The 21,233-nt window shown below is 50.1% G+C and overlaps 1 protein-coding gene across 3 annotated transcripts in view; it reads right to left on the bottom strand.

Annotated features, from left to right (window-relative positions):
- CHST11 (carbohydrate sulfotransferase 11) overlaps nucleotides 1–21,233 on the bottom strand; it is a 259,981-nt gene that overhangs the window by 123,234 nt on the left and 115,514 nt on the right. For all 3 annotated transcript variants that reach the window (XM_047741588.1, XM_047741589.1, XM_047741590.1), the window contains exon 2: nucleotides 14,463–14,548. In XM_047741588.1, coding sequence (XP_047597544.1) covers nucleotides 14,463–14,548 — 86 coding nt within the window. The remainder of the gene's footprint in view (nucleotides 1–14,462; nucleotides 14,549–21,233) is intronic.

Genomic DNA, 21,233 nt, shown 5'->3' with positions numbered 1-21,233 from the left:
AGCTGCTCCAGGAGTCCTGGAATGAAGGTGCTCTGAGAATGGTAATTACAGAATTATGAGGCTGTGGATGGCTGGGCTCACTTATTAGCGGAGGGACCGGCTTTCTCAGATTCAGATTTGCCCCTCTGCAAAGATTACAAGTTGTCTCTCGTTCATGGAGTTCCAGGTTGCTCTTGAAAAGTGGAACCCAGAATGTTCCTCCTGCAAAACCCAAGAGCTCAGTGTGAGTTTAATTCCTTAGCCTTGGTGATAAATGAGTTTGGGGGGGCGAGTTAACCCTTTTGTACAATTCCATCAGCTGTTGCTGGTTAAACAGGTCTCCGGAAAAGAAGAATGAACTGGGGAGAACACTGCAGATGGTCACCGTGTCTCAGCAGGGAAGTGCTCAAATGAGGAACACCCAAAACAGCCTCCCAACCCTTACCCCCACGGAAGAAGTCCCCAGCAGTTTCCCTATCTCCGGCACCATCTCTGGCCTGAGCAATCTTGATCCTGGTTCAAGGATAATCTGTTGACTCATAAGGGGTAGGGGTGGGGGTGGGGGGGACGGCGAGGGGTGCCTGCATGAGTTTCTGCAAGAGGTCTCGAAGCCTGGAAGTAGAGAGAAGTCATGGGCTCTGGATACAGATGCCCAGAGCCCCCACAATTCTTGCTCCAAGCACTGCCTCCTGCCCTAGACTTGGCTTCCCCCCGCTGCGCCTGGAGCACCTGCGATCCTCCGGCACTGAGTCCCCACTGACCAGAGATGGAGGGCAGGCTTGTTAGTAGTGGTAGCCAGCATTAGTGGATACTATCCTAGCCCTTGACACAAGTCAACTCATTACATTCTCCTAACAGTAAAAAGAGGCAGGTACTGCTGTTACCCCCATTACACGGATAAGGACACTGAGGCATCCAGCATTTAGGAATCAACCCAAGGTGCCTCTGCCAGTAAGCAGGGCTTCAAAGCGAGGCAGCCCGATTAGGAGAATGCCGGTTTTCACTGCTGTGCTATGTGGCCTCTTTAGCTAAAGGTAAATAAATTATTCCCACATACCTGGCGAGGCAATTGAAGCCCCAGGACATTGAGGTATTTGCCCAAGATCCCACCGCTGATAAGTGAAAAAAGGCAGAATTTCAACTCAGGACTTACTGCTCTAAATTCCTTTCTCCTCCCATTAAAACCACATCGTTTGAGATCTGTTGCATGTGGCAGGGAGGGCGATGGGGGTGGGGGATGCCTAAAAAACATCATTTGCAAATAAAGGCCTGAATGGGAGGGGCTGCAGTTTGTAGGGCCCACTTGGGCTCCTCCTGACTGTTCCTTAACAAACTGAGGTCAGGAACAGCTCAACCAAAGAAGAGAACAAACCTGGACTCTGGCCACCCAAAGGAGCCCGCCTCCTCCCTCTAAGCGTGCAAATCCCCTTCACCCAGGGACAAGGCATCCAGGAAGGATGGGGCTGCCCTTTTTTTTTTTTTTTTTAAATGTGATAAGCTCAGAAGTTAAGAGAGTTTTTTTTTTTTTTTAAGATTTTATTTATTTGACAGAGAGAGAGAGATCACAAGTAGGCAGAGAGGCAGACAGAGAGGAGAGGAAGCAGGCTCCCCGCTGAGCAGGGAGCCTGATGCAGGGCTTGATCCCAGGACCCTGGGATCATGACCTGAGCAGATGGCAGAGGCTTTAACCCACTGAGCCACCCAGGCACCCAATGGGGCTGCCTTTTAAAGGCACCGCACCCTGTTTCGTTTCTCCCTGAGTTGAGCCCCTTAGGAATATTTAATGCCCCCAGAGGTACCACAAGGCTGGCGATCTAGCTAGCCCACCACGGGGCTCTGGGTCCCTGCTACGGACAAGCACCCCACGCTGCACAAACACAGCTTCTACATCCTAAGTTTTCTGAAATCAAAAGCGTGCCAGGCTCTGGGAGAGGTAAGGACCCCTTGCTTCTGCTTTCCCAGTCTCCAAAACCCATGCCCTTGTCCCTTGTTATCCAATGCACTGGACCCATGCTGCTTCTAGGAGCCCCCAGGAGGGGGCTGTTTGCTCAAAAGCCTTCCCCAGTTCCCCCCAGGTGAAAACTGTGCATGTCTAACAAGCTCCCCAGGGGATGCCAAGACCGCTGGCCTGTGGACCCAGCTTTGAGTAGTACAAGCCCAGAGTCTGAGCTTTGGGACTTGTCACAGTGCCTTTTGTGATGCTCCAGGGCAGCCAAAACAGAAAACCCAAGCTTTGAAGATGGGAGTTCCCTTCTCACAGGTAGAAGACAGTCCAGATAAACGGAGCTCTTTCTTCCAAGTGATCTGAACTTGGACTTGCTCAGTCCAGGGATCACGTGCGCCTTTCCAGCTTTTGTGCGTGAATAACAGTAACAGCAACAGACAGCAAACACTTGTGTTGGCCTCACTGATGAAGTGTTTGCAGCGTCTGGATTCATTTAATCCTCACGAGAAGCCTAGGAGGCAGGGGCCAATATTATCCTCATTTTGCATGTGAGGAAATGGGCACGGAGCAGGTCAGGAGCTTTCCCAAGTCAGGGGGTGGCCCCGGGACTCCCGCCCAGGTGGGCCAGTTCCAAGCCCCATGCTCCTGACCACCTCTAGGCTGTGTGGCCTCAGACGCTCCGCTTTTCCTCAGAGCTTCGCCCCGAACACCAGGGCAGGACGCGAGGCCGGGTCCAAGCGAGCCCTGAACCTGCTCGGCTCTCATAAATGGAGCTCTGCACCGGCAGGACGGCCTTATATCCACAGCTAGATCCGTGGGTATTCCTGCAGGGAACATGCTGGAGACTGAACAGACGGTCAGAGCTATTTCTCCAATACTTGGAATGACTGCCAGACAGTATACTGGCTGTTGTGTGGCTTTAAAGCCCTGATTTAAGACGAAGAAAAATAAATGTTGCAAAGGCCGTTTTAGGCAGCACCAGAGTCTGCCCGAGCGGCACGCCCCTGTGGTGTGTTCCGGAATGGCCAGCTTCTCTCCAGGGCTGCCCCACACCTGCCAAGACTGGGAGGAGGCCAGCCCGGCGGGCCGTCCCCACGTGGTCATGTAGATACCCAGCATGGAAGATGGCTGGAGGCACTGGAGCTGCCGACCTTTCTAGAAGTCAGGAGCCACGGAGGACCCTGTTCTTCCCAAATCCTTGGCCTGTTCGTCCTAATCAGAGGGGCATGGGAGGATCGGATGCCTGCCCAGGAGGGACAATGATTTTAGTCCCTTGAAAGTGAGTACATCCTTTCCCCTTTGTGGGTTTGCTAACTGTGCAGGGAGCTGGGAGCAGGCTGTCCCTCCGTGGACCACCCCCCCCCCCCGTGCCCTGGCTGGGGCTGTGCACACACACAAGCACATGTGTGTACTCACACCTAGTCTAGGTCCATGATCCCATCTGATTATGCTACTCCAGCACTGGGCGCTGACCTGAAATAGTATTTCATCCTGTAATGGTCAGTTTATGGGCGACGCACCTGTCAGAGTCGACACTAACAGAGGGCAAGGGTCTTAGTCCTCAGAGTCCCAGCTTCTAGAAAGTGCTATGCACAGAGCAGGGTTTACGGATTGCCTTGTGTACCCTCCCACACACACAGCCATATGTTGAAGCCTAACCCCTGGTACATTTGAATGTGGCTTTATTTGGAAATAGGGTCATTGCAGATGTAATTAATGAAGTCCTACCAGAGTACGTGGCCCACGATCCAATAGGATTCAAGTCCTTTTAAGAAAGGGAAATTTGGACGCACATTCATGTGCGCGCAAACACACACACACACACACACACACACACACACACATGAGGGGAACACCACATGAGGGGAAAAACAGAGCCTGAGGGGACACTCCTACAAGCGAGACAAAGGTTGCCGACAAACCACCAGAAGCTGGGAAAGGGGCATGAAACAGGTTCTCCCTCGCGGCTCTCAGAAGGAACCAACCCTGCCAACACTTTGATCTTGGACTTCTGGCCTCCAGCGCTGTGAGACATGAAGTTTCGGTTGTGAGCCCCCCAGTCTGCAGCCTCAGCTAACTACCCCAGTAGGTACACAGAGGTGGGGGGGCGGGAGGGGAACCAAGGAATTTCAGCTCCATTTCCATCAATGCACATGTACTGAGTGCTGCTAGCGCCACAGGCCATGGGAGGAGGAGGAAAGGAGGGAGGACAAGAGGGAAAAAAGAAACAGGGCTGGATGTCGACTAAGTATTGAGGGAGGATGAGATCTGGCTTGAGGAATCCGCACCCCCCCTCCCCCCGCATTCCTCTCAGGCTGAAGCTCGCTTTCCCAGGTTCCTTCAGGCACCGGGCCCCTGAACCTGTTCTCTCCAACCTCACACACGGACACGTGCTGGCCTCCAGAAAGACTCTAACCAGATGCAAGGTGAGATGGAAATGATCGATACCTTCCTAAGCATCGCCCCTTCCATGGTACTTGTACACAAAAATGTTTTTAGGGGAGACACAAGCATCGGCTTGCCTTGGAGACATACTCTCTGGATCAGGGACATCACTTGACCCCAGGAGACCTCCTGCCTTCGTGGAAGCCCCCATCACCCCCTCAGCCCGAATGTCCACATACCAGACTTGCTCAAAGCACAGTCAAGCCGCTACCCTCACTGCCCAAACCCCTGGTGAGCCCCTCTTCTGTAGCTGGCCCGAACCAGCCAGCCCGTGAACAAGACACAGCCCCTGCATTCAAGGGGCTCAAAGCCGAGTAACATCATTTCAGATGCGCAGGCTGAGTGTCCCAAACGAGGGAAATGTGGGCACAGGGTGGTGAGAGGGCATATTAGAGGACCGCACTGTCCAATAGGACAGTTAGCAGCCACATGTGTATCACTGAGCCGATGACATACAACCAGTCTGAGCTGAGCTATGTTGTGTCAAATACACATCAGACTTCAAAGACTTAGTACAAAAACAAGAGCGTAAAAAAATCTCATTATTGTTTTAATTTTAAAGTAGGCTCCACATCCCACGTGGGGCTTGAACTCATGACCCTGAGATCAAGAGTCACATGCTCTATTGACTGAACCAGCCAGGTGCCCTAAGACCACAAAATATCCTAATTAATTTTATATTGAGTACAATTTTATATTGGATGTACTGGGCTAAATAAAATATACCACTAAAATGAACCTCACCTGTTTTCTTTTAACTTTTCAAAATGTGTTAGCTAGAAAATTTCAAATTATCTATGTAAGTCATGTTTATTCCTGGTAGGTAGCACCATTCTGGAAGGACATTTAACCTGAGCTTGAGGAGAAAAAAAATCAGGGAGAGCTTCCTGAAAGATGTTTCATCTGAGATAATTAAAAAACAAAACAAAACAAAACAAAAAACCAGCATTGATTGAATAACTTGCCATTTGCCCAGAACTTTTCATATACTTTTAAAATTATTATTATTTTTTTAATTTGACAGAGAGAGATCACAAGGAGGCAGAGAGGCAGGCAGAGAGAGAGGGGAAAGCAGGCTCCCTACTGAGCAGAGAGCCCAATGCGGGGCTCAATCCCAGGACCCTGAGATCATGACCTGAGCCGAAGGCAGAGGCTTAACTCACTGAGCCACCCAGGCTCCCCTTTTCATATACTTTCTAATTTAATCTTTAATAACTAAACTGTTACTTGGTTCCTTCTTTCTTTCTTTTTTTTTTTTTAAAGATTTCTTTCTTTATTGGGGGGTGGGCAGAAGGAGAGGGAGAAAGAAACTTAAGCAGACTCCACACTGAGTGCAGAGCTCTGCTTGGGGCCGGACCCAGGGCTCAATCTCACACCCCTGAGATCATGACCCTTGAGACCATGACCTGAGTCAAAACCAAGAGTTGGACACTTAACCAACTGCGCCATCCAGACGCCCCTTTATTCCTTCTTCATAAACAAGGTCTCCAGTGCTAGAAAACTTTAACTGTTTGCCATGGTTTCACAGTAATTAGTGGTGAAGATGGGTTGGAAAGCCTGCTCCCCACCAGATGTGCAGGCCCACTTCACCATCGGGAAGGGAGGTGGGAGAGGGGGCAGGAGACAATGCCCACCCCCACCCAGGTTTCTCCAACAGAGAACAAGGTGAGAACAAGCCAGGGCTTAGTATCAGCCCTACACATCTGACAAGGTTCAAATCCAAATAGCTGAGAAGCTACTTGAGTCGTGTAATTTACAGAAAAATCGAATTATGTAAAAGTCTCTTATAATTGAGGGTAATTTAGGAAATAACTTTCTGAAAATGGCAGATTTTACAGCTGTGTTGCCATACAGAAATTGCCAAGGTCATTTTGTCATTCGGATGCCCTTCTTTGGCTGAAAGAGGCCAGACTGCAGTCACACAGACCGACACAGAAAAACCCCATTAAGGCACTGAGCTCACTACCTAGGTTTGAATATACGGCGTCAAACGAGGCTTCAAGGAACGGACCAACGGCCTATAAAGATGGGCTGAGTGCAACATGGATGAAGCCATGGGCTCAATGGCATCACACAGAGAGGGGGTCTACGTTAGCTACTACTGAAGCACTTCACTAGGGACGGGCGGTATGACAATAAAGGAGAGGTTTAAACCCAGTAGCCCTCTCTGCCATGGTCCGGGCTATGGGCTGAGTGTACAGGTACCCACACACACATCACACACACACACACATCACACACACAGAGGCACCCACGGCCTTACCCACCAGCATGTCCAGGCTCTTTATAACAGAGTCAACCAGACATGTCACATAAATCAAAATTTTTAGGAAGTGCCCATGATGAACAGCTAGTAGCTTCCAAGCAAGAGGAAATCATTCTAGCTTATTATTATTCAACAAAACTCCAAGTATGCACCTGCAAAGTGTCCAAGCCTATAATAGGGGACCAGCAGGGCCCAGACCCTGTAAGAGAAGTCCCAGGTCACCTAAATCAACTCAGATCTTGGTTGGCTATCAATTAACACGATTAACAACACCAACTCTTCCTGGTTACAATCTCAGGTGCCTTTTTTTTTTTCAGGTGCTTTTTATACAGGATTTTGAAACTTACAGAACTCCAGGACTGTATTGTGTTCCCTTTTTTTTTTTTTTTTAGATTTTATTTATTTATTTGACAGAGATCACAAGTAGGCAGAGAGGCAGGCAGAGAGAGAGGAGCCAGGAGGAAGAGGCTCCCTGCTGAGCAGAGAGCCTGATGCAGAGCTCGATCCCAGGACCCTGGGATCATGACCTGAGCCGAAGGCAGAGGCTTTAACCCACTGAGCCACCCAGGCACCCCTATTGTGTTCCAATTTTACAGATCAAGAAACCAATGCTTGGGAGGTCAAGTCATCGCCCCAGCTCATACGTCTGGGCTGGAACCCCCCCAGTGCCTTCAAGCACCCAATTCTCTCCACTGACCCAAATCGTGTCTGACCTAGTCCCCATCTGTCCTGGCTTGATTGGAAATCTGACCAGGGCGCCTTCCCTGGTTCAAAGAGATAGAGCAAACCGGCCCCGGCAACAGAGGCGGCCCTCTGTCCCTGAGTTTTGCAATGGGCTTGCACATCTATTGTAATTTGCAATTAATAATGAAGCATTCTCCCAAGCACTGTGCGTAAGATCAAGTTCATGTAATATTTCATCTTTGCCAGCCAGCTGCCGTTCTGCAAGGCTGACAGTAAGTAATATCTTTGCATAAGGAGCCGGTCCACAACTAAATCAATTAATCCCTCCTTGGCTGGTAGACAGCTGTTGGGTCAAAACAAGATAATTAGACGGACTCGTCATTTACCAGGTGGTTGGTAATGAAGGGATTAATTGCCCAGAGTTGGAAGCCGCACAATGTCTGCTCGTCCTTGCCTTCTCCGGCGAGTCCGACCATGAGCCGCAGTCTTCCCCAAACAAAAATCCCGAAGGCCGGGGGCCTCTCCTCCTTTCGCACTTGTTCGAAAGACCAGAGCTGTTCCTTGTGATGTGCCCGTCTGATGCGTGGCATGGAACAAGTCTGGGTTCTCGTCCTTATGGGGTCCAGAGTTGCATGGCTCAAATGTCCCTGACACAGGGCCGCTCCCGAAACCCTGCCTGGAGGCTCCGCCTCTTGGGTATGTCCCCATGGTGCTGGTGGAGTCCCCCCTAACTGAGGGTCTCGACTCCCGAACCCACCAGTGGAGCATGAAGGGATGTGAGTTCCAGGAGGCCGAGTGCTCAAAACTGACCCAGGGCCTTCGTAAGAAATGACAGGGAGCCGCCTCGGTGGGTATGCTTTGAGGGGCTGGTCCCGGAATGGGTTACGTAAGAACCAAAGAGTTTTGAACTCAAGGGACCCCTACGGACCCACCAATCCAGTGCTTCTGAACACTGCCACCCCCCACAATCACTGGGCAGTTCTGAAAAACACCGACGCCCCAGCCCTATCCCAGACCCAACAACAAAAGCAGAATCTCAGGGTGGGGCCTGGGCGCTGGCCATGGTTTCAAAGCTCCCCGAGGGGTCTCCATGGGTAGCCAGGGTTGAGAACCCCATATCTGTCATTTTGTCAAAGAGGCCACCACAACAAGGGGAGAAGCCCCACAGTTAAAAAGCAGCTTGACTCCGAAACAGCACTTGGCTGGGGAGTTGTACAGGATCTCCTCTGGGCTCCCTGGAACCACCAATCCTGCCGGCAGGTAAAGACTACACCCTCCACAAGGGTGGACAAGCCTAATCTGGGTGGGACCACCCTGTCCCTCCTGCCTGCTCTCCAACCAGCTCCCTGCATGCTCCCCACTCTGGCCACAAACCCCTCTCCAATCCCAGAACATGCCATGGATGAGCCCACTTGGGGCCCACGCTCCTACTGTTCCTCCCCTCCTTGATGCTGTTCCTTCTTCTCTGTCAGATGAAGTCTGATGTGTCTTCAAAGGCCTAGCTAATGCCACCCCCTCTACAAAGCCTCCCACTTGCCCTGTACCTTAAAGGGCTGGTTACTTACCCCTGATTCTCCCATACCGGAAAAGCCTCTATTATCAGCATTTATCATGCTCGCCTACCCACGTGCCTCTCCTCCCCATGCCTCTTCCCCCTGTTTAGCCTATAAATGTGTGCAGAAGAAACAAAGCTTGGCAAGCATCGATGAGAAGGCTATTTAGGTTGGTGCTAGAAGAGCCCCCTCCCCAACCCCTTGGGACAGTTCAAGCTTTTATCAGTCTAATCTTAATCAAAGACCCCGACTTCCCAATTTCACCAAGACTCGCTACCCCACAACAGGGTTTGTGAGGGTGACTCCTGCTCAGCCTGGCTGCCACCAAGAGACAAAGACCTCTCCAAACATCAGGTACGGCAAACAGAAAACAAAATGGCGGCCGTTTACCGGACACCTACTACGCATTCTGCATCACTCCACAAGCCTTGGCCCCTGACCTCAGGAATTTTCACGACAATCCTGAGCGTCTGTCTCAGCTTGAGTCACTAGGGAAGAGAACCTCAGGGAAGCATTTTTCTCCTCCACCTGGAAAAGATGAAGGGATAGGCTCTCATCCTCCTCCTACCTCACCAGGTCAGACGGGCCCAGTGCTACCACAGCAGACCTGTGTGAGCTCCGCAAATTGCTCCGTTAACTGAACCTCAGTTGACTTATCTGAAGAATGGGGTTCAACCTTCCTTTTCAGGTTCTTGTGAAGATTCAACGAGATACGTGTAGAAATGCCTCAAACAGTGTGGTCTCATGGAGTGAAAGCAGATCACACTTTCAATGAAGAGTAACTTTGCTTCCTTGCTCCCTCTTTCGATCCTTCCTCCTGGAGCCTACCTTACAGAGAGGTAACTCTACTTTAGCATCTTGAAGACTGGACCAAATAACAGATATTTGTTTTTTCCTCAAAAAAAAAAAAAAAAAAAAAGTTGGGGGGCCTCAAACAGTTCACCCAGAATACCACTAGATCCCTCAAACACAGACTGGCCCTCCCAGGCCCTCAGGAATACCCATTGACAGCTGGACCTAGTGCACTCCTGCAAGGCTTCTAGACTCTGTACTTATGAATTCCCTGGTCAGCCCCTCAGCTGCACATCTGTCTTCTTGGAACATGGTAATCACAGAGCAGGGAGAAATGCTAAAGAAAGCACCAGGCAGGGCAGGGCTGAACCACATGAATGACGCTGTGAAGATTTCAGGGAACCCACGAGAGGACCAGGAGGTGGGCGGGGCAGGAGGACAAGCTGTCTCGCTCCCACTGGCACTCTTGGGGCAATTATGGCCCTATTGACGGCTGCCGACAAGCTCTGCCCTGCGAGTCTGAGCTGCGACGGGGCGGCCCACAGATGTGCTCGGCCCACAAATGTGCAGTTGGCAACTCCTGAACTTTTGGTGACTTGACACCCGCTGATCTGATCAGCAATTACATTTTATTTCGGGGCCAGGGAGACAGCGGAGAACCAGGAAAATTATAAGACGTCAGAGCACAGTTCTTCTAAGAATATCAACCATAAACTTTTTTTTAACCAATCGTTGTTTTAGTGGTTAGGGGATTCGTGAGGTCCTGAAATAATAAAACCGTGGACACAAAAATCCGATTATAGCCAACTATCCCCCAGAGAGCTTTTTAAGTATTTGTCCAGTAAAAATCTGGGTGTGATTCTGTTGTTGTTTTGCAGGGGGATGGGGTGATTCGTGCCAAGAAAACTCTGCTGGTAACAGTGAGCGGAGCATAGAGATACATGGATTTGTAGTGTGTCCTGGGTTTGAATCTTTATGCTGCTTCTTACCAGCTGTGTGGCCCTAGGCAAGCTGTGGAACTTTCCTGGCCTCAGCTCTCCCATTTGTGAAATGGGAGTGGGAGACCTCATTTGGGGCTTATCATAAGCATTCCCTGAGATGTTTAGAACCATCGAGAAAACATCTGGTCTACAGCACTGGTACATGGTAACGAAGATGGTACCTTCTTGCTCTAACATTCGTTTCTGAGCCGAAGGCAGAGGCTTTAACCCACTGAGCCACCCAGGCTCCCCTCTAACCCTCTAACGTTTGTTTCTTATCTACAATAAACAGTTCCTGTTCTCACCATCATATATCAAACCCAAATAACCAATCAGCCTAAGACGGGGAAATGGCATCACTAGGAGCAGTTTGGTTTCTAGCAAAACTGATAGGCTTTGTCATCTGCCTCTGTCAGAACATCAGTCCAGGCACGGCAGCTTCAGCAGCTTGGCTGGTGGGAAAACATGACAGAGCACAACCAAGCCCAGTCGGGTCCAGAGTCTGTAAAAGTCTTGCGGACACGAAACTTAACTAAACTCAACAGGGGTAGCTGCTCCCTTCTCTCCTCTCCACACCTAGCTCACAGCAGCCCACAGCAGCCCAAAGGATCCCCAAGAGAGTGTCTCTGAGAAGCACCACTGACTGTATTTGCGTGGGAATGGAACATAATTGCAGCTTGTAAAGGAAACCAGCCTAAGAAAAAACATTCCGGGCAACATCCCGAGGAAACGGGGAGATCTTCCTGCGGGGACATTTTCCTGGTTGCCAGAGAAGGGGGCCAGACAGCTTGCCCACGACATTCTTGATGGAGGTGACTCACCCACCTACGCCCTCACAAACGGCTCCCAGAGCTGCCTCTCCAGCCCCATTGTCCCTCCCAGGTCCTAGGCTGCTGCTAAATGAGCTTCTCACCCAGAAAACAAAACACCGCCAGGAAGAAGAGATGACCCCTACCCATGCAGGTTGTCTCTCCTTTGGTGGGTTTACAAACGGGCCAAGCTGGGTCTCCCTTTCCAGTCAACTCGCTCACGCCAGCGCTGGGACAACAAGAGGAACCAGACACGGAGGGCTAACCACACATGCCCAGCTGTCTGGTGCCCGTGCCTGGCGCTTGTAATAGTGAAGAAATGAATGCGTGAACAAGTGAATGAATCCAGGAATGGACAAACTCCATAGGAGGCACTGAGCAAAGTCCATCTTCTCCGGCAAACCTGCAAGCCGGGGACTGTGAGCATCGCGTTACAAAGGACGGCAGGCGGTCTCAGAGGGGTCCAGTATCTTGCCCACACTCACATAGCTAGGGAATGAAGAAACCAGGCTCTGAACCCACATCTGACTCTCAAGTCAAGCCTTCCAGTATGGAAACCACCCTCATGACCATGATAATGACAAATGTTTACATAGCCCTGACCCATCAGAGTTATTTTATCCTCCCCACATTCCAGAGACGTGGACTCATCACGTATTCAAGCCGCACAGCCAGCTGGAGAGGAGGTAGGGATGTGAACACACACTTTCATTCTTCCCATCACAGGTACGCGGGGGCACCTTCTACAGACCAGGCCCTGTGTTAGGGGTTGGGGATACGACAGTGAGCGGCACAGACACAGTCCATGGACCTCCTGTCCAGAAGTGGGGTGGGGTCTACTTCAGAACAAAGCTCCTCCCATGACACCATATGCCACCCACAGAATTTCCCCAGGAAAACAGTAGTGCTTCAGCAACTGTATTTTGCAAGGGAAAATGATCTGAAACAGAGCATGTCAACAAAAAGATAGGAATGGTTTGCCTCTCAGTAGCCTGTGCTATTCCCCAACACAGCTTACCAGAAACCTTATCCCTTGTCAAGGCCAGTTCTGCTCTTCCTAAAGACGTGTATGTGAACATGTTAGGAGACTTGCCTCTAATAATCAGCTTAATTGGGCTCCAAACAAAACCCAAATAACTATTCCCTGCTAAGTCACCAGAAAACCCAAAAAGGAAGCCTGGGGAGATGGGAGTCTGCAGTCACCTGGCTAACCGGGCCTGGCCACCCTGGAACGCCCAAGCAGTGGCGCTGACGAGGGAGTGGATTCACCTGGTTAGGCCACCCATGAAGCACAAGCCCAGGAGCCCATTTTTCCAGAAGGGAGTGTAGGTGAGAGAAGGGGAAGATCTGTGGGATTAGAAAGTTCCCTCTGCGAGACCTCAGGGAATGCAGCATCTTTGAGCACCATGCTTTATCTTCCTCTACCAAGCACCTTAGTCCACAAAAATACTAAATTAAGAATTTGATACCAAAAAAAAAAAAAAAAAAAAAAAAGAAAGAAAGCTAAGAGACTAAGGCCAAAGCAGTACATTTTTTTCCTTTGCTCAACAGCAATCAAAGGTCAGGCCACTAGTAGCTCACTTACTAGTCCTAGTATCAAGTTCCCACAAGAGAACCAGCCTTAATGACTCCACATCAAGACCCACACACATCACAGAGGCCATCGCCATGGTGACCAGGCCTCTTCCCCTGGCTCCTAGCTTTCCACAAGGACATATTCCCTTGGTTGGAGCTTACTTCACTCCAAGAGAAACTCTTCACGATCAAGCTCAATTTACCATGACCGTCACTTCACAAAAAGCAACCCTCGCCCCCCACCAGAACGGAATCTTGGTACCAGCTACAGTGAGGGGGAATCCTTGAGGGATCTTGGACTTGAATGGACCGATGGAACAGGGAGACAGGTTCACCCACATGTGAACCCTCTTTGGGGGTGCTAAGGGGGACACTGCCCAGACGGCTAAGTTCAGAGCCCCATTTCTGGAACCTGTTGATGAGGGAGCAAGAGGCTGGCTGAGGACAAAGCAAAAGCTGGCACCTTGCACCCCTTCTCCATCCGCTCCCCTCGGTAATATGTAATAGCATCCCTCAGTCACCCCTGACTGCCATAAACAAAAAACAAATAGTTAACTTGTAGAAATCACAATCCTACAAGACAGGAGTCTCCCTTGGTTTACAAATGTCCTAGAGATCTACAAACAAGTTACCTTATCAATAGCACAATTTCCAGAGGCAAATAACTCAGTTCCTCAAGCCCTACAGGTCTCCCTCCCCACCATAAACAAAACTGAAGGAGGCTGAGGTAGAAGGGAATGTAAATACAGTTAAATCTCTTCTAAACCTAAATCTCACTAACAAAGACGCTTGATAGCAGGATTGTGACAGCCCACCAAGAATCTCCCAACTATCTTGAAGTTAAAGGGCTGGCCTAAAGACAACACTGATCTAGCCGCAAGGCAAGGCCTCTGGTATCCCAGCACCTTATAGGCCCTCTTTAGCATATGAAAGCTCCATGGAAACCTCCCTTCCCCTCACCTTCCCCCAACCGCCAGGTACAAAACCTGCCATCCCTCACAACCCGGGGCGCGGTTCTTCCTGCCCACGGGTCCTGTCCCCATGATTTAATAAACCACCATTTTGCACCAAAGATGTCTCAAGAATTCTTTCTTGGTCATCGGCTCCGGTCCTCAGCCCACCGAAGCTCACCTACGTTCTAGACCTTCATCGCTGTGACTATATGGATCTCAAACCTGGGCAGGTCTGAAAGTTTAGTCGAGAACTATACCAAAGGGTTTCTCGAATTCTAAATCCCGCTCGTTAGAATTTCAGAGCCATGACACGGAGCAAGGGTGACCAAGAAAACGACCACTGAAGGTAAAATGCCAAGCAGTGTCAGGAAGTTTCAAGTTCTGCAAGAACCAGATTTTGGAGACTTTCATTCTCCCCTCTCCTCCAAAAACTGATGCATGGAGACCAAGCCAAGAAAGCAAGAAAATTTCCGGGGCTTACCTGGGTTGGGTTGTAGAGTTCCTGCAGGGGGCTTCGAGACCCCTTCCGACAGCAGATGTCCACACCGAAGGGGTTCCTCCGCATGACTGAGGAGAGAAAGTGAAGGCTCATCAGAAATGAGCAACAAAAGCTTGTCTGACAAAGAAAAAGGCACGGAGGTAGGTGGGGGAAGAAGAAACAGGTAGGAAAGGAAGAGAGAGAAAGCCATCTTCTAGCAAAGCTGCTGTTCCTTTATCCAATGGCACGTCTTCCCCAGCTTGCAGGCATCTCCACACTCAGAAGGTCATAAATAATCTAAAACATTCTTTCCCCCAAGTTTTTAGGAAAACAAGTCAGGCATCTGAAACTCACCGAAATGAAGTTACTTACGAAAGACAGCATAAAGTTTGTTCCCAGGGAGTGAGCTCTAGGAGCACCAGGCTCGGTGATATATTTCAAATTGAGGTCTCAATGATCAATTACAACCTCTTATTCCTGCCCTCCCTCCCCCCTCCCCCGCTCCAGTGCCTGGTTCTGGTCTCCTGAGCATCCTGCAGAGCCTCCCCCTGGAGGGCCCTCCCCACTGGCTAAATCAGATGCCCTGTCACCCCAAAGCCTCTTGTAAATTAGGTTATTTTTAATGAATGTATTCAGGTCAAGGCACAAAGGACAAGGGCTTATAGTTCTAAACAGACAGGAGGGCACTTATAAATAATAAAAGAAGAGTTAAGGGGTGCTTGGGTGGTTCCGTCAGTTAAACATCTGACTTTTGATCTCAGCTCAGTTCTTGATCTCGGGGTCGTGAGTTCAAGCCCCACTCTGGGCTCCACGCTGGGTCTGGAGCCCACAAAAAAGAAAAATTAAAAAATAAAATAAAAGAGAGAGAATTAAGGGACCTCCTCAAAAGCCAACGGCATTGGGGACACTCAGCACTATTTTTTAAAGGTTTTATTTTTAAGTAATCGCTACACCCAATGTGAGGTTCGAACTCACAATTCCAAGATCAGGAGTCACATGCTCCACTGCCTAAGCCAGCCAGGCGCCACCCCCCACCCCTGACCTCCAAGAACTATTTTTAAGTGGAAAAGAGTTTTTCTTTTCTCTTTCTCCTTGCTCACACTCTCATTCTGGGCCCTCCCTCCCAGAGCTTAACACACAGTCACCTGTTGGTAATTATTTGTTGAAGGGAGGGTGGCGTGGAGGAGGGAGGAACAAATGAATGAGAGAACAAGCGTTTTCTTCTCTCACAGGAGGCTACTTTCTCGTGCAACGACATAGTAGGGCATGGGAGGGGGTGCGGACAAGGAAAGCAGATCCATCCAGAAGCCTAAAGAATGCGTCCTTCTGTAGCAGCCATGGAGTGGACCCATGACGTTCCCTGCAGCAGACAGCCCAGGGTTTGCATTCTGGCTCAACTGCATTCCAGCTGTGTGACCTTTGGCAAGGCACCTAACCTTGCTGTGATGTGTTTCTTCAGCTGTAAGATGGCGCTGGCTGTGAGAATTCAGTCAATTTCTCCTATGTGCAGAATGCTTACACCGGCGTGCAGGCCAAAAAGCGTTTCTTACAAATTTCGGAAGGCATCAAATCGTACATTGGATTTGCACATAACAATTCCCAACAAAAACCCGCTTACACCCAGGAGGGAAGGGCAGAACGTCTCTGCTCTCGAGCCAGCCAGCGAGCTGAGGGGAAGTCAGCAGACCTCAGAGGCGTCTCTGGGGGCGCCTGGGTGGCTCAGTCGTTAAGCGTCTGCCTTCAGCTCAGGTCGTGATCTCAGGGTCCTGGAGTTGAGTCCTACATCAGGGTCCCTGCTCAGCAGGAAGCCTGCTTCTCCCTCTCCCCCTGCTGACGTTCCCTCTCTGGCTGTCTCTCTCTGTCCAATAAATGAAAGGGCGCCTGGGTGGCTCAGTGGGTTAAGCCTCTGCCTTCGGCTCAGGTCATGATCTCAGGGTCCTCAGATCAAGCCCTGCATCGGGCTCTCTGCTCAGTGGGGAACCTGCTTTCCCCTCTCTCTCTGCCTGCCTCTCTGCCTACTTGTGATCTCTCTCTCTGTCAGATAAATAAATAAAATCTTTTAAAAAAAAAAAAGACAGAGAAGATGCTATTTAAAAAATTTTTTGAAAAAATGAAAAAATCTTTAAAAAAATAAATAAATAAAGGCTTCTCTGACTGGAAAGCCACAGAAGGCTGGGAGGGCTGCCGTGAAAGGGACACACCCGGGCCCCTCCCTCGCTCAGAAGCCTGCCTGAGGTTGGGATGGTGAGGAAAGCCATCTCTGCAAGGAGCCAGTTACTTCTGGACATTCTCCAGGTGAGTCGATGCTTTCTCAGGCAGTTCTCCTTTGACTTGTCCCTCGGAGCCACGTGGAAATCCTCAGAGTAAAGCATCGCTTCCAGGAACCTGGAGACTGTATGCTCTCACCCCTTCTCCTTTGCTTCCGAGAGCAGGGTCACTGCTTTTTTTCTATGAAGGGCAGGCAGCACCTCGGCCCCATGCCCCCCAGTCTCTGGGGCACCTTGTCATTAGCCCGGGACAGCCCAGAACCCAATGGGCGTGGCTGCATGCCAACACCGCTCCATTCAGGGACATGGAACGCGAATTTCGCGTCATTTTCACGTGTCAGGAAATCTTCTTCTTTGGATGTTTTTTTCTGTGTCACAGAAACAGGTGCGGCCCATGGGCTGTCGTTGGCTGACCCCCCCACCCCAGAGAGCAGTCCCCAGGATGCCTGGGGTCAGCCAAAAAAGCCCCAGACACGTGCCGCCTGCCCCACAGCCTTCTCCCGCAAGGCGATCTGTGGGCAAATGTCCACCCACAAAAGCTGTTAGAATTTGATTAGGCTGTCCAGGGGTGGGGAGAGAAACACTGCCTCTTTGTTCCTCTACCAAAGCCTCGAGAAGAAGGGGGAAAATCCACGTTGTGTTTTTCTTTAATTTATTGCTTCATTTTTCATTTCCACCAAAAACGAGGTAAACTGTTAAATGCACGCAACTTGCCCTCGGTGCACAATGACATACATAGCAACACTTCGGAGGAGAAATAACAGCCATAAAACTTACAAAATTATGCTCACGCCGTGCAAGATTAAACCCTCCCCATGGCGGCAGACAGGCTCACGGAGACAGAGGCTGCAGGACCGCCGTGGTGAAAACCTCACCATGGAGTCCATTAAAAGTCAGCTTTTATGGGGAGCAGTATTATTTAATTGGTTTATTTTTCTAATACAAGGCCTTTAAAATACTTTGACCGTGTGGGGCCTGCAACACAGGCCCTTTCCCAAGGCCGCCCGCCCTCTGTGCCTCCTCCAGCCCTGGCCACGCGCGCTCTGTCGGATGCCCCGGGAACCAGCTTCGGCTCCCCAGGCCACCAAAGCCAAAAGGGCCTTGTGCACTGTTTATGAGAATGACAACAATCTTACTATTTACCGAGCGCTCGTATGCCAGGCACTTGGTTAAGCATAACCCTTCCCACGGTGAAGGAAGGACCCACATTTTATAGGTCTGAGCCTCTGTTAACTTCAGAAGCTTGACCAAGGTCAAGACCACAGGAGTGGAAAGTAACCACTCGAAGGTTCAGACCTGACTGCTAGGCTCTTCCCATCCAAACAAGGACAGTGAGGACCTGCTGCGTGCCTGGGAGACAAAGGAAGGGTTGGCAATTACGCACCTAAGTATTAAGTATGTCGTTCTCATGAGCCTTTTAGGTAAAGTGGCATCAGAGAAGGTTGAGTGAGTGACACACACAGATGGTGGCGGGTACAGTTTAGAGAGGGCTCACGGTACGCCCCATAGCTTACGTTTCATCTGCACAGCAGCTGTATGGGGCGGGTGCCACCACTGTCCCCACTTTATGGATAGGAATATTGAACCACAGCAGGGCTAGGTAACTTGCCCAGGTCTCGTGACTAAGAGGGGAAGCGTGGACTCCAACAGCGGTCGTCCGTGCTCTCAGCTGGAATGCTAGACCCGTGGTCAGATGCCAAGTCCACCACGCAACTTTCTAGCTTGGCCCAAGACTGGGTTGGCTGGCCAGTTCCAGGGCAGGGGATCTAAAATGTAATCCATCATAACAGGGGTCATTAAAATGATGTGATGGGACAGCCAGACTAAAAACTAACCGTTACTGCGCTCCATTCATTCAAAAAACTTCCCAAGTGCCTACAGCATGCCAGTCATGGGCAGGGGGGTATGGACTACAGACCACCCCCTTCTTATTCACATTTTCCCCTGCTGCTTGGCACATAGTAGGCACACAAAAAAGCCTGTGAATGAGCTAGGATTTAAGGCTTGCTTCACAAGCGTTGGACAGGCTGTTTTCTACTATATAAGGAAGAAACCACCAGTAGCATTCAACAGCTGTTCTTTTTTCTTTTTTTATCCTTTGAAAATAAAAGGTCTGGTGATCAAAAGCCCTAAGAAAGGAATCCCTGAGGACATTTAACAGTGGCCTCCTGCTGTCCACGCGCCACCACAGGTTTTATTTAGCTGCAACACTTGCTTTTCTCTTTTCCTTTCAAAACCCCAATCAACGGAACTCAAGACCGTTTGGTAAGAATCAAATTGGCTCAATTTACAGCACGATTTCTTGGACCCAGGAACGTTTCTGTATATTCCAAGATACATGAATGAAGCTAAAATCAGAATCAAGCCCCTGTGTTTGTTTTATGATGACAAAGATCACATTGTTCCTACATGGATCCTCTACTCAAAATAAACGGACAGCAGGTGACACAAAGTGGGCTCTCGGCAAGGGGGTGGAGCCTCACCCTCTGAGTGGCTCCCTCTGACCTCGCCTTTGCTTCTGGGCTGCATAGGAGCTGGTGGATGGTTAATGTGGGTCCGAGGACATAAAACTGCAAGGCCCTAGGGCCCTGGGTGGGAGCTCACCTTTGATGCATTTTAGTAAACTAAAGACTGGGGCGCCTGGGTGGTTCAGTGAGTTAAAGCCTCTGCCTTCCGCTCAGATCATGATCCCAGGGTTCTGGGATTGAGCTCTGCATCAGGTTCTCTGCTCAGCGGGGAGCCTGCTTCCTCCTCTTTCTCTGCCTGCCTTTCTGCCTACTTGTGATCTCTGTCTGTCAAATAAATAAATAAAATCGTTTAAAAAAAAAAAAAGAAAAAGAAAACTACAGACCTTTGGGCTGCTCGGGGAGTACCATCCAGCCCCATCACTTTACAGAAGAAACTGAGAGGTTAAACACTTGCCCAAGCTCCCCGGGGTAGCCAGCCACAGAGCTGAGGCTAGAACTCAGGTCTTATCAAGTACAGCAAGAGTTAATAATAAGAATCATGACGACTATGATTTATTGAGTTTATCATGTGTCTGATGCCTAACAGAGGCCTTTTTCTCACATTGCGTCATTTGTTCCTCCTAAAAACCCTGTATGTCCAAAATAATGCAATGATGATAATATCATTTATTCCCATTTTACAGTTGAGCCGACAGAATCCCAGAGAGGGTCAGTAACTGGCGCAAGATCACACAGCCAGCGGAGGGCAGAACACGCGGCAAATTCAAACCCAGGCCTGCTTCCAGAAAGGGTGGTCTTCACCACTTCCTCTGCTGTCCCTACGAGCTGCTGCCACAGCATCTGTCTTCCCACTTCCCTCGACATCCAGAGCGAGGCAAGGCTTACTCAATCAGCCGTGTCCAAATGAGCCTCCACTCCCCCCACCCCCGCCAGCAAAACAGCTCTAATACTCCACTTTCCAAATCTGATTTTGCTAACAGCTTGGGTGTCAGCCCTCATCTACACCATGGTCTGAGGGTGCAGAGCAACAATGCAATCACAGACACGTCTTCTGCAAAGGCACCAATTCACGCAGTGCCCTGGTGTGGTACCGACCAGCCCATCTGTCTAAAGGGTGTTGGCACGGGACCATGTCTCGGTCAACATCACCAAGTTAGGGTAAGTGAGAGAGATACCCAGCTCCCTCAGAGGAGGAAGTTTTCCATTCTGGAAAGACAGGTCATCTGCTTTGCTACTGTCAGGTACCCAGCTGCTCTGAAAGGCTACTCCGTCGCAGATCCCCCCCTCTGTGGGAGAGGGCATCCTGTAGTTCCCACCATCCTGGCTTGCCTGGGACAGAAGAGATTCCTGGAACTCTGGACTTCTCCCATGCTAAAACCAGCAAAGTCCCAAGCCCCAAGCAGCACCCTTTGGATTCAAATCCTGGCTTCACTATTAACCAGCCCTGGGACCTTCAGTCAACTTCTTCATCTCTGAAATTCTAAAGCACAATAATAATGCCTATATCCTAGGGTGGTTTGGGGAATTGAATGAAAACGTAAAATAGCCTGGTACATAGCATCCAGGACTGTCCATGCGAAAAGTCGTAGGTCTGGATGCCACACCTCTCTTTGCTACCACAGAGCCTCGCTTTGAACCAGGTCCCCCCAGGGCCTCAGATTTCTCCTTGGTCAAGTGCAGAGATAAAACCAGGGGACCCCCCTAAGTTCCCGATGTCTAAACACAGGCAGCTGGGAAAGAAAAAGCAGAGCTTGGCTGTGAGACAGACTGCTCCTCGATTTCTGCCCAGTTTCCGATCCACCACCAAAGCCTGGCATCCCGGTTGAAATGAAGAGGTTTTTCAAATGGGAAAAAAAAAAAAAAAAAATGCCATCGGGGCACCTGGGTGGTCTCTGGCACCTGGATGGCACAGTGGGTTAAGCCTCTGCCTTCAGCTCAGGTCATGATCTCAGGGTCCTGGGATGGAGCCCCACATCTGGCTCTTTGCTCAGCAGGGAGTCTGCTTCCCCCCCCTCTCTCTCTACCTGCTGCTCTGCCTA

The sequence above is a fragment of the Lutra lutra genome, chromosome 8, assembly GCF_902655055.1.
Source record: "Lutra lutra chromosome 8, mLutLut1.2, whole genome shotgun sequence".
Classification (NCBI taxonomy): domain Eukaryota; kingdom Metazoa; phylum Chordata; class Mammalia; order Carnivora; family Mustelidae; genus Lutra; species Lutra lutra.
The sequence above is the reverse complement of the archived record's forward strand: the minus strand, read 5'-3'. Positions and strand labels throughout refer to the sequence as shown.